The 15,871-nt window shown below is 52.9% G+C and overlaps 1 protein-coding gene across 3 annotated transcripts in view; it reads right to left on the bottom strand.

The window, feature by feature from the left end:
- kcnd2 (potassium voltage-gated channel, Shal-related subfamily, member 2) overlaps positions 1–13,525 on the bottom strand; it is an 86,710-nt gene extending 73,185 nt beyond the window's left edge. For all 3 annotated transcript variants that reach the window (XM_084701968.1, XM_084701970.1, XM_084701971.1), the window contains exon 1: positions 12,417–13,525. In XM_084701968.1, the coding sequence (XP_084558094.1) occupies positions 12,417–13,525 (1,109 nt within the window). The remainder of the gene's footprint in view (positions 1–12,416) is intronic.
- Positions 13,526–15,871: the final 2,346 nt, after the last annotated feature.

Below are 15,871 nucleotides of genomic sequence, written 5' to 3'. Positions count from 1 at the left end.
GGGTGGGGGGAGAGGGGGGTATTCTCAGGCGTGTCTTCAGTCCACTGATCTATCTGACCAGTGGAGGTGTGCGTGTGCGTGCTCGCGTGTGCGCGCTTGTCCGTCCGCGCGTCTACGTTTGTGTGAGGTTGAACCGCGTCTGTACCTGTGTGTGTGTGTGTTTGGCCGGCTAAGCGGGTATGCGTGCGCGCGTTTCCATGTTTGTGTGTTCTAACGTGCGAGCGTGCGCGCGCGCGGCGGGGGCAAGTCGAGGAGCCGACGAACGGGGGGGTATTTATCTCGGTGTAATGGCACGTCATTGATATTCACAGCTAGCCCTGGATCAATGATCCCTGCCAGCCCGGCTATTATTTCATTTCTTGTATCTAAAAGGCGTAGCGAGGATTCAGCTAAATTGTTTTGAGTCGGTTTTGGCTGAGTCGTCAGAATGCCAGCGGGGAGGAGGGGAGAGCAGAGAGAGACCCCGGGATGGGATATGCTAAACCTCAGAGCAGAGAGGCTAAGAGAAAGAGACAGAGGGAGAGAGAGTGAGAGAGGGATGGGGGGAGAGGGGAGGAGGTGGGTAGTACAACAGAGAGGACTGTCAGTGAGGGTGGGGGAGGAAAGACACAAAAAGGCAAAAGGAGAGGAGAGAGAGAGAGATAGAGAGAGAGAGAGAGAGAGAGAGAGAGAGAGAGAGAGAGAGAGAGAGAGAGAGAGAGAGAGAGAGAGAGAGAGAGAGAGAGAGAGAGAGAGAGAGAGAGAGAGAGAGAGAGAGGAGAGACGCGCCGCTGAGCGTATGACTGAAGGAAGTCTACATATGTAACCCCCCCCCCCCCCACCACACCCACACCCACACACTAGCCTGCAGGCGCGCCCATCAGTCAGCGGTCGACATCGTTCCCCCGGCGCTCACGCTGCTGCGGCCAGAGGCAGCGCTCCACGCCGCTCGGAGGGTCCGACAGGCCACGGCACTGGAGCGATGGCGGGGGGTGGGGGTGGTGGGGTGTAGAGGAGGATGAACTGTGAGAACCGTGGAGCAGGGGGGAATGGGGCGCTGATGGGATGTGAGGGAAAAGGAGCCGAACAACGGGGAGGGAACGGAGGACGCCACAGCAGAGGAGGGAGGGAGAGAGAGAGGGAGAGAGAGAGAGAGAGAGAGAGAGAGAGAGAGAGAGAGAGAGAGAGAGAGAGAGAGAGAGAGAGAGAGAGAGAGAGAGAGAGAGAGACAGAGAGACAGAGAGACAGAGAGAGAGAGAGAGAGACAGAGAGAGACAGAGAGAGAGAGAGAGAGGGAGACGGGTGGCAAGGTAAGAGAGTGAGCCCCCCCCCCCCCGTCTCCCGCGCCCCCGTCTCCCGGTCACACCTCGTGGCCCTGACGTCGCCTCCGGGACCAATTGCAAAGTGCTGTGTCAGTCTGTGTAGTAGCTGAGCACACGACACGAGAAAATGAGCCCGGGCACTCCTGTTAAATAGCCATGCTAGGCTAGCTCAACACACCTCCAGGCTGCAGACAAGAACAACAGCAGCGGAAAGGGACCTCGATGGCGTTTAGCACAGCCGTCACTGCATTCGTGTTGGGCCAAGTTAGGAAGCTTGCTGGGTTCGCGTGGATGGGACAGTCACACACAGTGTTAGCATTGTGTAGCATGCCTTGTGAATTTGTGGAAAAGCACAAAGTTGGATGTACAAACGGGTTTAGTCCAGTTAAAGCAACTCAGTGCATTCGATAAACACAAGCTGCTGCATGCTTCTGCACCTGCTGACAACCAAGTATGCCCAAAGTAGAGTAGGATATATGCATATGTTGACTTGACTCCATCATTCTGGTTAAATCCTGGGACCACAGTCAAAAAAGAAAATGACCACCACCCACTCCCGCAAAATTGACATCCAGCTGGATCATAATCCCAGTTCAGTCCTCTCGCCCAGAGCACACAGTAGGCTCATTATCCATTCTTTGCTGCTAAGGAGAGCTAGCATGCTAAGTGAAGGCTCATTGAGATACATTAGCACACATTTTCGAGCTAGCTTGTTAAATTCCTTAAGGGAGCTAGCGTGGTATAGGGCTAACTGAAGTTAGTTAGTTCGCTCGCTAGCATCCCAGTGGGGAGATGGCGTGCGGAAGCATGCTCCACTTCACAGGAAAACTGTCAGCAGCCGCAGCAGTGCATCTTGTGGTTTGAACCACACACACACAAAACTATTGTGAGTTGAAGCAAATCAAACACAAACACCAAGTGTTGTCAAAGAGATACTGTGTTGCACTGTAGAGTGTTTAAAGGCGTAAACCATGCAACTGTATGCTGAGCAAGATCAACAAATCGACACGCACACACAGCACAAGGTCCGCAGAAGAAGATAAGAGGTAACAGGGAAGCGACGAGTTGAAGGTGCATTTATTCCGTAAGGATCAAACGCAACACACATTTGATCAAACCGTGTGATTGTGAGTGCCACCACAAGAGAGACCTCCAGCGCGTGTGTGTGAGTGAAATGATCAGCCTGTGAATGTGATGCACGCATTCTAATTATTTTACAGGGGAGATTTCGGGCCCCGCGATCTACCACGCCATCAAGGCCGGACAGAGTTTATGTGAATGTCAGAGTCTTTACAGAGGGAGGAAAAGGGACAGAGGGAGGGAGGGAGGGAGGGAGGGGAGGGGGAGACACAGAGGAGAGGAGAGGAGAGGAGAGAGGGATGTTTTAAACATGAGGTCACCTCTCTATCTGCTGGAAAGCAGAAGGACCTTGTCAGTTGGCAGCACGTTCACCTTATCATGCTATCTCTCTCTATCTCTCTCTCTCTCTCCCTCTCTCCCTCTCCCTCTCCCTCTCTCCCTCTCTCTCTCTCTCTCTCTCTCTCTCTTTCTCTCCCTCTCTCCCTCCCTCTCTTTCTCTCCCTCCCTCCCTCCCTCCCTCCCTCCCTCCCTCCCTCCCTCTCTTTCCCTCCCTCCCTCCCTCCCTCTCTCTCTCTCTCTCTCTCTCTCTCTCTCTCTCTCTCCCTCCCTCCCTCCTGGGTTAGACCAGGGACTCGCACGGCACGGTTAAACAACCTGTCCGACTAAACTTTTGAGGAAATCTCAAGATTATAGACGCAAGGGCGTGAGGGTGTGTGACGACGGTGGAAGTGTGTGTGTGTGTAGGTCATCCATAATAGAGTACCATGTGTTCATTTAAACTGCTGTGCCGTTGGGCGACTGCTCAATCCCTCTTTGGAAGCAATGAGGTTCTATTTTGGGTTGAATCAGGAGACCAAATTGCTAGAACGTTCCAGCGTCCTTCCATGGTCCGGGAAAAGGTTGATTAAAACGCACCGCAGAGGCCTGTCGCTAAGGTACGCGCTCACGGTGTGACATTCCCTTGTCTGAGAAGGGGACCGGGGTTGTATTATGGTCTGTATGGCGGCGTGTGAAGGGCAGTGTGTACGCGGTCCAGGACACTGCCAGTCAATGGTAAATGGATTGCATCTCTCATGAGACGTCTCGGTGCTGCGTAAGCCTGGAGACGTCCTCTGCCCGACCTCGGACGACGGCGCTGCCACGCTCTCAGGAAACGCGCGCGTGCGCGAGCGCACAAGGAGGCTCTCTCCTGGATCCGGAAGAGTCCGACACGGGATCGTTGACGTCTCGGATGGCGCGTGTGGTGTCCACAGGCTGTTTTTCCAGAGTAATCAATCTAGCAATCTATCAATCCAGCAATCTATCAATCCAGCACGAGTTAAAACATGAAACATTGAAGTTAGTTAGCAGAAGGACAAGCAGTTAGATTACATGTCACGCATGCACGGCCCACACGCACGAGCCAGGTGTTTTGAATTAGACAGGGTCTGCTTGAGACAGGGCAGCAAAGGGCCATCCGTCTTCGAGAGGGAGTTGACTGACAGGCTCAAATAACCCTCCTTATCCAATTAGAAACGAGATAGCAGGACGGAGCTCGCAAGGTGAGCCGGCGTCCAGGAAGAGCTGCACTGCGTTTAATCGGACAGGATTGAACTGTCTCTCTCTCTCTCTCTCTCTCTCTCTCTCTCTCTCTCTCTCTCTCTCTCTCTCTCTCTCTCTTTGTCTCTCTCTCTCTCTCTCTCTCTCTCTCTCTATCACACACACACATTTACATTTACGCACGCACGCACACACACACACACCGACTGAAATACTGAAATTGGACTCTTTGTCTGTCTCTATCAGAGTCTGAAAGAACACAACTCAATCCATAGCCCTGCCCCTGCGCCACTGGAAGACCCCTCGAGTGCTTCGGTGTTTGTTTTCACAGATGAATAATACGGCATCAACTCTTTGTTGTGACTGTCTGATAAACAGATCAATGATTTCTTATGAAAAACAACCCCCCCCCCCAAAAAAAAAAAAAAGACAAAAAAGTGTGTACTGAAGGGGTACAATAACCGCAGTGTGCCGAGGTCGATAACGCTCAATAGATAAGAGCTCTCCCAGAGCACATGGGAGGTCCTGGTAACACACAGTAAGGGCAGACTGCTCGACAGAGTCCATGCTTAACCTGCTTGAAGTTGAGCAGTTGACTACAGTATTTCCATACAGTACTTGACACCAGAAGCCATTTTAGTTTTTTTCCTGGTGGCCTGTGTGCTGAGCTCTTTTGCCATCGATGCTGCTGTGTGTGTGTGTGTGTGTGTGTGTGTGTGTGTGTGTGTGAGTGTGTGAGTGTGAGTGTGTATGCTGTGTATATTTGACCTTTCAAACTGTATGCGGGTGCACTTTATACCGTGGCTGTCTGGCGGTAGGTAAACCCATGTTTAGCTCCGCAACATTCACTTGCCGTTCTGCTTGCCCAGTTCCGCCATCGAGTCACTAAACACCCCATTAGGCCCTCCTCTCAACCCACCTTGACGACCTGCAGGAGCCGGCCAACTCTGATCAGCCAACCGTAGCGGCTGCCCATACGCCGACACTACCCAACTAGCTCCTCCCATATCCCCAGTCAAGTCAAAGAGCCTAAAGTCTTTAAAGACAGCACAGTGAGGCGGGCTGTGACAGCTCTGGCTAAAGGGTCACATTTCTTCTCGGGCTGGCTTCCGTTGAGCTTCCGCCAGGCTCGCATCAGTGGGATCGAACCCAGAGCTAAAGCAAGAGCCCCTGGTTTTCCACTGCAGCGCGGGAGCGACATGTTAGGACCCGGATGGGGTGATCCGGGACTAGGGGGATCCATAGTCGGGCAACCTCGAGGGAAGTCATGAGGTGTAGGGCCCGCGTGGGCTGGGCAGATGCTTGATGATCTAGAGCAACGCACAGTCGTGGGGGGGATTTGAACCTGCGACGTCTTGATCTGCAGTTAGGTTGGTCTTGCTCTATCTGTCCAGGGTCCACCTGGTGTCACTCCATCTCTCGTTCTCCATGTGCCGAACTGTCCAATCCCCCGTCCTCTCCCCCTTCACTCCTGTCCTCCCCCCCCTCTCCTCTCGTCAATCCTCTCTCTCTCTCTCTTCCTCATACACAACATCATAACGGTAGCCGTTAACGTTTATAGGCTCCCGTTAAAATGATAATACCCAAATGAGGTGGGGGATCAGGGCTGTGAGGCTACCCCCCCGCACACGCCACCACCCGCCCAACCCCGGGGTCTCCAAGGATAAACCCTGGGAGGGAGAGAGGGAGGGAGGGAGGGAGGGAGGGAGGGAGGGAGGGAGGGAGGGAGGGAGGGAGGGAGGGAGGGAGGGAGGGAGGGAGGGAGGGAGGGAAGGAAGGAAGGAAGGAGGGAGGGAGGGAGGGAGGGAGAGAGGGAGGGAGGGAGGGAGGGAGGGAGGGAGGGAGGGAGGGAGGGAGGGAGGGAGGGAGGGAGGGAGGGAGGGAGGGAGGGAGGGAGGGAGGGAGGAAGAGAGAGAGAGAGAGAGGGAGGGAGGGAGGGAGGGAGGGAGGGAGGGAGGGAGGGAGGGAGGGAGGGAGGGAGGGAGGGAGGGAGGGAGAGAGAGAGAGAGAGAGAGAGAGAGAGAGAGAGAGAGAGAGAGAGAGAGATTGAGAGAGTGCTAGCAGAAAAGCTATCTTTTCCACTCCGCTGGTTTCCTGGGTGGCTTCATTAGGATCCTATTTAAAATAATCACTTACGTATAACTGTGTGAGCGTGCGCGTGGGTGGGTGTGCGTGGGTGCATGGCAAGTGTGTATGCGATCCACATACCCTGTGGATCGTAGCCCATGCATCATAATGAATGGATTCAATTAGTCCCACCCTAATCCAAAACAGAAGATATACTCAGAGTGACACAAAAAAAAGAAATTGCTTGAGAAAGTGAGGGAGTGAAACGGAGAGAGAGAGGAGAGAGAGAGGGAGAGAGAGAGTGTGTGTGCACCTTCTGCGTATGCAAGCGCAAATGTATAATTTTGGTTTCTGAAATGTACAAATGAGAAAACACTGAGAACCCGTTGTTCGGGAGAGAGAGAAAAAAAATCGAATATGTGCCTTTGTCACCAATTTCAAGGGGCCATCTCACTTTCAAATATGCACCGGAGGCAGCGCTCACTTTATCTGTGATCTATTCGCCGTCCTGCTGTGGCCACTGGAAATCACCTCCTTGAACTCCACCTCGCTGCATAATAGTCTGGGCAAGGTTGGAGGAGAGGACGGCCTGTATTTTCCTGTCTGGATGGGAAACCAACTAGCACCCGCTGAATGACAAGCCCTGGGAGTCACAGTCGCTCGGCCCGTTATGATGGGGGCTGGGAGGCAGGATGGCGTGGGGGCTGGGAGCGAGGGAGGCAGGATGGCATGGGGGCTGGGAGCGAGAGAGGCGGGGTGGGGCTGGAGGCTGGGAGCAAGGGAGGTGGGATGGGGGTGGAGGCTGGGAGTGAGGGAGGTGGGGTGGGGGTGGAGGCTGGGAGGAGGGAGGGAGGGAGGCAGGGTGGGGGTGGGGGCTGGGAGCCGGGAGGCGGGGGGGTGGAGGCTGGGAGCGAGGGAGGCGGGGTGGGAGTGGAGGCTGGGAGTGAGGGAGGTGGGGTGGGGGTGGAGGCTGGGAGCGAAGGAGGGAGGGAGGCAGGGTGGGGGTGGAGGCTGGGAGCGAGGGAGGTGGGGGGGGGCGGAGGCTGGGAGTGAGGGAGGTGGGGTGGGGGTGGAGGCTGGGAGCGAGGGAGGAAGGGAGGCAGGGTGGGTGGGGGTGGGGGCTGGGAGCGAGGGAGGCGGGGGGGTGGAGGCTGTGAGCGAGGGAGGCGGGGTGGTGGTGGGGGCTGGGAGCGAGGGCTGGGAGCGAGGGAGGCAAGAGGTGGGGGTGTGATGAGTCATCGACGCTAGCCCCCATTGTCAGCTAGCGCCTGCTATTGTCTGGCCCTGAGAGTGACTCGTGTCTCTGGAGCGACTCGAACCAGGGTAACAATGGGCCGATCCTCACAGCTCCCCCCTACCACCCCCGCTCACCTGAAATCTGCACTCTCCACTGGGATGAGAGCCAAGGAACTGAAGCGTGACACCAGGGGAGGGATTTTATCTGTACATTACCGTATACGGTACTAGAAGTGTGTGTGTTTGTACGTGTGTGTAAGGGGGAGGGAAAGGGAGGGGGGATTGAGAGCAGTGTTGGGTAACATTACTTTTTCAAGTAACTAATTACAGTTACTAGTTACATTCCTTGTAAAGTAACTAGTTACGTTACTTAGTTACTTGCTGTAGAGAGTAAGGCATAAGTCACTTTTGCGTTACATTAAGAAAATTATTTTATTTCTAAGACAATTCACCTTTGTCACTCTTATGCCCAGAAGGCACATTTAATGGGTTGACCTCAGCAATAGCACATATTGTACTGAATATTCAGTGTCACTCGCATATAACATGATCAATCCTCATTATACAGCAAGATGGATCAAGGTAATCTTCCACTATAATGAAAAGCAATATTTGCATGAAGTTCTTCAATCAAGAAACTCTTTAATCAATAAATAATGTTGTAAAATGTCAGGCAGAAGTCTAGTAGTTAGCTAGCTCTACAAGGGTTAGGTTTGTATCTCGGAGCAAAACGAGGCTAAGCTACAGCTAGGTATATGGTAGCAAAATGGTGTTCACTTATGTACTGAACCAGACTATTTTACTTACTGTAATATAATCCTAAACCGAAACCACTGAACGATACAGCAACACATCACACAAGCTTGAGTTCAATACATTATTTAATGTGACATTACGTAGGCCTGTACATGCAAGTCTTAAATAACTATTTAGCTGGTCGGCTCCATGACGCCGGGTAAATTGGGCTTGTGAGGCTGCGCACCAAAAGAACAAAGGGGAACCCACCTGTCTAGCAGATTAAGACGTTTTCGTAGGTACCAAGCGAAAAGTAGCCTCAACTTTCCTCGACTTTTAGCTCTCACCAAAGTGAGTGCTCTCACCAAAAGACTAAATTAAGTAACGCGTTACTTGTTTGAACAAGGAACTAGTAACGGATTCATTCAATTAAATAAGTGACGCGTTAAGTTACTTGTTACCTAACAAAAGTAGTAGCGTTACAAAATGTAACGCGTTACATTGTAACGCATTACACCCAACGCTGGTTGAGAGACACTGTGTTTGGCGGGTTCAAAAAGAAGAGGCAAAATAGAGAGAGAGAGAGAAGAGAGAGGGGGGGGGGAAGAAAGTAGCAAGAGATGAACAAGTGTTTCTCAAGGAGAAAGGAGGGTGTGTGTGTTTCCCTGCAGTGAGGGGGCTAGGCTAGACGAGAAGAAACCCCTCAGACAGACAAGCGCGCAGGAAGTGAGGCAGCAGGATTGTTGACGCACATTCGCACACATCAACAAGCACATCGCTAAAAGCATTGCAGCACCGTCACACACACACACACAAACACACACAGACACACACGCACACTATCTCTGAACATTCAACACACAGACAGCCAGAAACACACACTGTGGGAAGCATCCGCATCGTGAAAAAACACCGTCAGGTTCTTTGATTAAAGACACCAAATCAAAGAGTTTGTCTCAAAGCCTACACGCGCCATCCACAAAGCGGGAACCCTTTCAAATGCTCCGAAAGCTTCATTCAAACCAACAGGTAAGACAGTGAGATCAGCAAACACCAGCACCCCGGGAGGCCCATGCGTGCACTGATCCAGGCAGACCAGCGGGCGGATGGGACACACGGAGCGTTAGCGTGATGTCCCGTGACGTGGGGTTCGTTACACACGGAACGAGAGGCGCGTCAGTAATTGTGTCACGGGAATGCCAACTCAAACGTAGATCCTTCGGTGTGTCAGGCAAGTGATGGCGCGTCCACACCCCTCCCCCCCGCCCCTGATCTTTCAATCTTGTCAAACGCATGTCGCACAAGTGCCCTTCTGGACCCCAAGATGGCGGATGTCACGGTGTTCGTGGTACGGCCTCTAGTTTTTCACTCTGATGCTCCAAGATCTAAACCAGCTATTATGGGATGTTGGATCCAGGAACGGTGGGTTCTGGACTAGAACCAGCACACGGAACAGGCGACCCCTCTCGACCCCTCAGCTCAGCACCTCTACACCCTTCAGCTGGGTCCACCCTCCCTGACCCTAACCCTAAAATACAAGAGCCTATCGCCCTGGGAGATAAGGTCAAAGGGTGAATAATACATGGCCTTGTACAGTTTGGAGCCTGGTCCCTAATTACTGAAGCTTTAACCCGATTCCCGCTCCCCTCCACGCAAGACCAGACAAGCGTCTCTCTGGTAAAGACACACTAATGTCTCTGGTCGCTGACCCCTCACCGACACACAGGTGACCTCTGACCCCTGTAATAGGCTACCGCGGAGACGTGCCCGGAGGACGTTTCGACATCTCACCATCTCCACTGGGGTCCTGGGGTCCACACTAACTTGGAATGCATGAGAGCAAATGGAGGTTGATTATGCTCGAGCACGCCCATCTCTCTCTCTCTCTCTCTCTCTCTGGCTCTCTTTCTGTCTCCCTTTTCCGCCAACAGCGGTCTAATGATCCTCCCTCCCTCCTGCGACTCTAATACTGACAGCTGCAACTGAATTGGAATGCCGTTTGACAGTGAATAAGCCAATTAGGATTGTGGTGATTTAATAGGCCCCGGCCGCTTTCATTAAATCCACAAATGAGTCTATTAAGATGGCCTGGGGGGGCTGAGGGGGCGGGAGGGGTGGAGAGGGCAGGACACAAGGGTTAATCTGTGGTACAGGGTTGAGTTGTTCACACTATCTCACACACAAACACCACTCTCACATATCTCTAATTCTCTTTCATCCAGTCCTCGGATTTTGTGTTGTGCTCTCTCTCTCTCTCTCTCTCTCTCTCTCTCTCTCTCTCTCTCTCTCTCTCTCTCTCTCTCTCTCTCTCTCTCACCCACTCACTCACCCTTTCTCTTCAGTTCTCCCTCCCTCCCTCCTTCTCTCTCTCCCCCTCCCTCTCACACACACAGTGCCAGTCCTCCTTGTTTCTGGATCCTGAAACAGCAGGGCTTCTGGCCCATTCTAACTGGATCAGCAGCAGGATTGGGGGAATTGGCTGGAATCAAGGCCCCTAATCTGTACACACACAACTGATCCAGGCTGGTGTCAAGCCTGTTACACAAGCAGCAGATATGTCGTGGAGCCACTATTAACCCCCACCAGTGTAATGATAGAGGAAGTTCAGAGTGCCAGAGAACAGAGAAGACTCGGCCAATGGGAGAGTCCCGTAGGCGGGGCTTAAGGTAGAACTGCACTGAGAGGACCAATCACGATCAATTTGCGCATCGGCGACACAATGGATCTCCCTTTCTTTGTCGTGAACGTTCTTTCTTATCGACAATCCTCTTGTTTGCACCGAGGCAATCCTGACAGAGTCGCTCCTGAACAAGTGCTCCTCTTGTTTCGTCAGCCAGCAAACGGTGTCGTCTGACGCTGAGCAGGCCTCTTGACCAGCCCACTGGGGTAGAAACAGGTGCTTTTCCTGTTTGCCTTTTCAAACAAAGGGTCATTTACTGTGTGGTTAACACCTGTCAAGCCCTGGGCTTTGTAAACACAGCATGGCCTGCAGCGGCACATCCACACACGTACACCCACACCCACACACACACACACACACACACGCGCGCACACACACACACCTGCACAAACACACAAGCATGCACGCACACACACACACACACACGCACAGTGCGCCTCTCCTCAGCCCCTCTGCGGTTTGATTAGCTGAGATGAGTGTGTTGGCAAGTCATTTTAGTACGGGCATCATCCTCGGAGACAGCTGGGGAAAGCAACAGCTCCGAGTGCAGAGGGAATGAACAGTACTGGAGCCATCTATCCTCTGTCTCTCTCTCTCTCCCAGGCAACTCATTACAAGGCTGCTCCATTCATCTGCCTGTCTGCTCTCCCTCTCTCGGTACGCGCAATTAACCTCCAGTCCAGATATCCTTAGGCCTCTAGCCTGTTCAGGTTTACATCATTTCGATCATACCGACATAACACACAAACCATGTGACATTTCGCCACATGAATAACAATGATATTCAGTCAGCTGAATAAAGCTGGGCTGGTTCCAAACAAGCTGGTGTGAATGTATGGTGTTTGCTGTTAGCCTGTCACTGTGGGTTTGGATGAGGCGGGTCAAACATACATCAAAGCCGAAGTGGTGGGCGTCTGTGTTTTACGCGCTCGATTTGATTAGCGCTTTCAAGAGCGCGATTCGCACCTAAAGTACCGTCGGCAAGGCAACCGCCGCCACGGCCCCCGTTTTGGAGTTGTGCTTCAGCACCGCGGAGAGCGCCGAGCACCGGGAGGAAAGCGCCCCCGAGTTCTCCTCGCTTCACTCTCATTCAGCACCACGGACAGCGCCGTGCCACGGTAATGCACTGCCTGGCTAGTAACTCTGGTTCAGCACCACGGACAGCGCCGTGCCACGGTAATGCACTGCCTGGCTAGTAACTCTGGTTCAGCACCATGGACAGCAGCCTGGCAAGCTTTGCATGACTACTAACCCATCGGTGGGTTGCGCCAATGAACAGATGTGTCAGTGGAGTGCCCCCCGAGGGCCCAAAGGCCCCAGAGCTCACGTTCATAAAGAACCACATGCCAACACTGATCGCGGTGACACACCACGAGCCTCACGGCATGAATCCTTTTGCAGCGACAGCTGTTTTCACTTCAAGCCTAAATTGACTGTCGGGAAAACCAGAGAAGGGAGGTCTGTGTGTATGTGTGTGTGTGTGTGTAAACTGTGTGTGTTTGTGAGTGAAGGGCGTAAGGCATACCACCAGTAATGAATGTTTAGAAGCCATCAGGTTAATACAGAGTCAACACTTGTCATTTGTCAAAGGATCTAAACCCCTCCATTAGCCGTTTCTCATGTGCATGATAGGTTTGAAGACAAATCACTGAAAAGGCACGGTGAACTGCACATAGAGATCACACACCAGGAAGTGAACCAAACCGAATGCGTCATGCCACACATCCAACGCCGGGGCGCGCCCCCCCCCCCCCAACACAGCAGGCGAAACACCTTACCCCAGCGTCGTCATGGTGACGATGGTGTACCAGAAGGCGGCCGGGATGCTGGTGAACTTGCTGGCCGTGGAGCCCTTCTCGGCGTAGAACATGACGGTGGCGAAGATGATGATGGCCATGGTGAGGGAGAATAGCAGGAAGCCCAGCTCGGAGGCACAGCTCTTCAGCGTGTAGCCCAGGATGCGCAGGCCGGCCGAGTGGCGGGAGAACTTGAAGATGCGGAAGACGCGGAACACCCGCAGCGTGACGAAGGCGCCGCTCACGTCCTCGTTGTTGGTCATCACCAGGCTGATGTAGTAGGGCATGATGGCCACCACGTCGATGACGCTCATCACGCTTTTGACGAAGCGGTAGCGGCTGGGCGCCGCCATGAGCCGCAGCAGGTACTCCACGGTGAAGATCATCACGCACGCCGTGTCCAGGCAGAAGAAGGCCAGCGAGTAGCGCTCGCCGCACGACACCTCCTTGCGGTTGGGCGCCGAGCCCCACGGCACCGTCTCCACCACGTTGGCCATCACCGACACGGCGATGAAGAAGCCGGTGACGTAGTAGAACACCAGGGCCATGGTGCTGGTGTGGGGGTTCTCGAAGGCCCGCCACATGGACTCGCGGAACGTCATGTTGGGGTCCACGATGTCGTTGTTGTTCTCGTCCTCCTGGTCGTCCTCAATGCGCTCCTGGTTCTCCCGCCGGCGGTCCTTGTACTCTTCGTAGCAACAGTCGCCGATGATCTCCGGGATGATCCCGAAGAAGGCCAGCTCTTCGTCGTAGGCCGAGATGCACTCCTGGCGCGGGTAGTGGAGCTTGCCGGTGCGGTAGAAGTTCAGGATGTGGCGGAAGATATCCGGGTCGCGGTCGAAGAAGTACTCGCTGGTCTCCTCGTGGTAGAAGAAGTCGCGCTCGGTGCTCCCCAGCAGGGTGTCCGGGTAGCGTTCCAGCGTGTTCCGCCAAGTCTGGAACTTGGTGCCGCTGACGTTGAGGACGATGAGGCCGTCTTTGGCCCGCTGTCTGTCCTTGGGGGGCATGGGCATGGGCGAGCTCGCCACCGGCATCCATCCTATGGCGGCCGCGCGGGCGAAGGGCAACCACGCCGCCACACCCGCTGCCATGGTGATCCGTTGCGTATAAGCCGGTGTAGCACGGGGGGCGGGGAGGGGGGGGGGGGGGGTTGGGGGGTAAGGGGGGGGGGGCGGCTCTGGGCGGTGGGTTAGGAGATCAGAGAAGGACAGCGCGTGGAGAGGACATCTGGAAGGACAAGCAGAAGCCGAAGCCGAAGCATGATTGAGATTGGATTGAGATCATTTCATGGACAAAGGCAATGCAGGCTACTGGCTTCACAGAACGGAGGGCATACAGACAGGGATCCTCTATCAGTTGTTCTAATTTACTTCATTCAACTTTGTCATGGCAAGTGGATAGCTTCTCTCTCTCTCTCTCTCTCTCTCTCTCGCTCCCTCTCTCTCTCTCTCTCGCTCCCTCTCTCTCTCTCTTCCTCTCTCTCTCTCTCTCTCTCTCTCTTTCTCTCTCTCTTTCTCTCTCTCTCTCTCTCTCTCTAGCACTAGCACTAGCACTCTAAAACCAATAGAATGGCCAGATGCAATCTTGAATAAAACATTTATTTGTTATATCTCCAAAAAAGCAAACCGTTTTAAATGCATCTAATATTTGATACCAAGTCTCAAATAATGTACTCAGTCAGGACAACTAACGACAAAAAAAACGAATTATTTTTCTTTTACAATATGATATTTTCCAAATCGGTTTCGTAATCCTTACGTTATGACTAAACTGTATGCATACATACCCAAAAGATGCTCTCTCTAAGACCGGAGGACAAAAACAACAGCAACAAGTTAGGAAGGACGATATTTCCGCGCTCTAACCCCGGAGACAGACTTGGGTCCACTCACCCAAGGACATGCTCTTTCCGCAGCTGAAACCAGCCGGTACTCGCTCTCACCGTCCTAATCCCCGTTAGAGATGTGGCTCTTGAAGAGCCCAACTATAGTCCTCTGAAAGCGGCCCGGCCACCTCGACAAGTGTGTTCCGTTTTTCTGTCGAGAGGGAAGGGGAGAAACAAAAACCCGCCGCGGTGTATCCACGAGTGCCCACTCCACCTCTAAATGTCACCGGCTCAGATGACCGGAGAATGGTCATATAACAACCAAGAGAGCTGAGGGTGAAAATCAATAACCGAATTCGCGGAATCGTTTAATGACAGCAATAAATGAGAGTGTGGAAGTTTCCGGACCCTTCTCTCCTCTCCTCTTTGAACACACTCAGTGCTTGCTAGAGCGAGCTATGCAGCTGCAGCGAAGAACCAAGTTTTTCTCCCGTTCACAGCGCGTCGGAGGAGTCACGTGCTCCGGTTAACTCCTATAGCTCAAATGAAGCTCTCCCGTGCGTCGTGGAACCTCTGTTACGCGCGCGTGAGTAAGAATAACCAAATATAGAATATGAAAAGGGTAAATGAGATCGCTAAGATGTTATACCCAGGGGCTCCGCACATAGACAAAACTATCCCCATTCACAAGAATTCTTTCAGAGACCACTAAACAACACAGGCAGACTGAACAGAGTATACATGGTATGGCATTGAACATAAAGCCATAGATCCAAACATAAACATGGCAGCGACTTGTGTGTTCATAATGCTCAGGTTGCTCCTTGAACATGGCATAGTAACCATGACAAAACGCACCGCTAGGCGGAGACAGTTTGCAGTGCAGTCTCTGGACGCGCAGCGGCGCAGGGGTCCGGTTTCCCCCCCAGTCGGCATGCCAATTCAAGTGAGACCCCGAGTACCATCTACTCCAACATGTGGACGGACGTCTCATCTGTCATGGTCTAACGATGCGATATCCCAACCAATTACCATCCCCATCCTCCGCGGATACCATCTTACTCCGTGCACTCGACACCCAAATCCCCTGGGGAAACGGTCTATAATGCTCTATGGCCGCAGCATTTCATCTATATGGTCATAACCTGAGGGGGACAATGTTTTATTTTCCTATTAAAATAATGAGTTCATCTTTCGTGAAACGAATGACACTAATGTCCTGAAGGGGGTACGTTTGAAGTGTTTTAGCCTCTGATGATCTCATTGCAGAGGGGTGTAATGCGTTGGCTGACCTCTCAGTCAGTGAGACAGGAGACGGCCGTCAGGCCATTCACAACATGCAGCTGGTGATGCGCGTGCCATGCCTGGATTCGCGAGCTTAAATCGTAATGACGCTAAACGTGATAAACAGCCACTTAGCCGTCGCTTGCCAAATAATCATTAGGCTACTCATATTGTGTGAGTTCAGCGACAACAAACGAGAGCTGAAATTAATGCGCAAACGGGAAGGGTGCCTATCCATTTAAAATGTTTGGTTTTTTTTTCTTCTCAATTGCCTGCATTGGGGGCTTGCTATAGTGGCACGCGCTGTACTCCAATCTCCTTTTGATTC

The sequence above is a fragment of the Hypomesus nipponensis genome, chromosome 7 (genome assembly GCF_054491055.1).
Source record: "Hypomesus nipponensis isolate SF chromosome 7, ASM5449105v1, whole genome shotgun sequence".
NCBI lineage: Eukaryota > Metazoa > Chordata > Actinopteri > Osmeriformes > Osmeridae > Hypomesus > Hypomesus nipponensis.
Note: the sequence above shows the minus strand (reverse complement) of the source record. Positions and strands in the feature narration are given on the sequence as shown.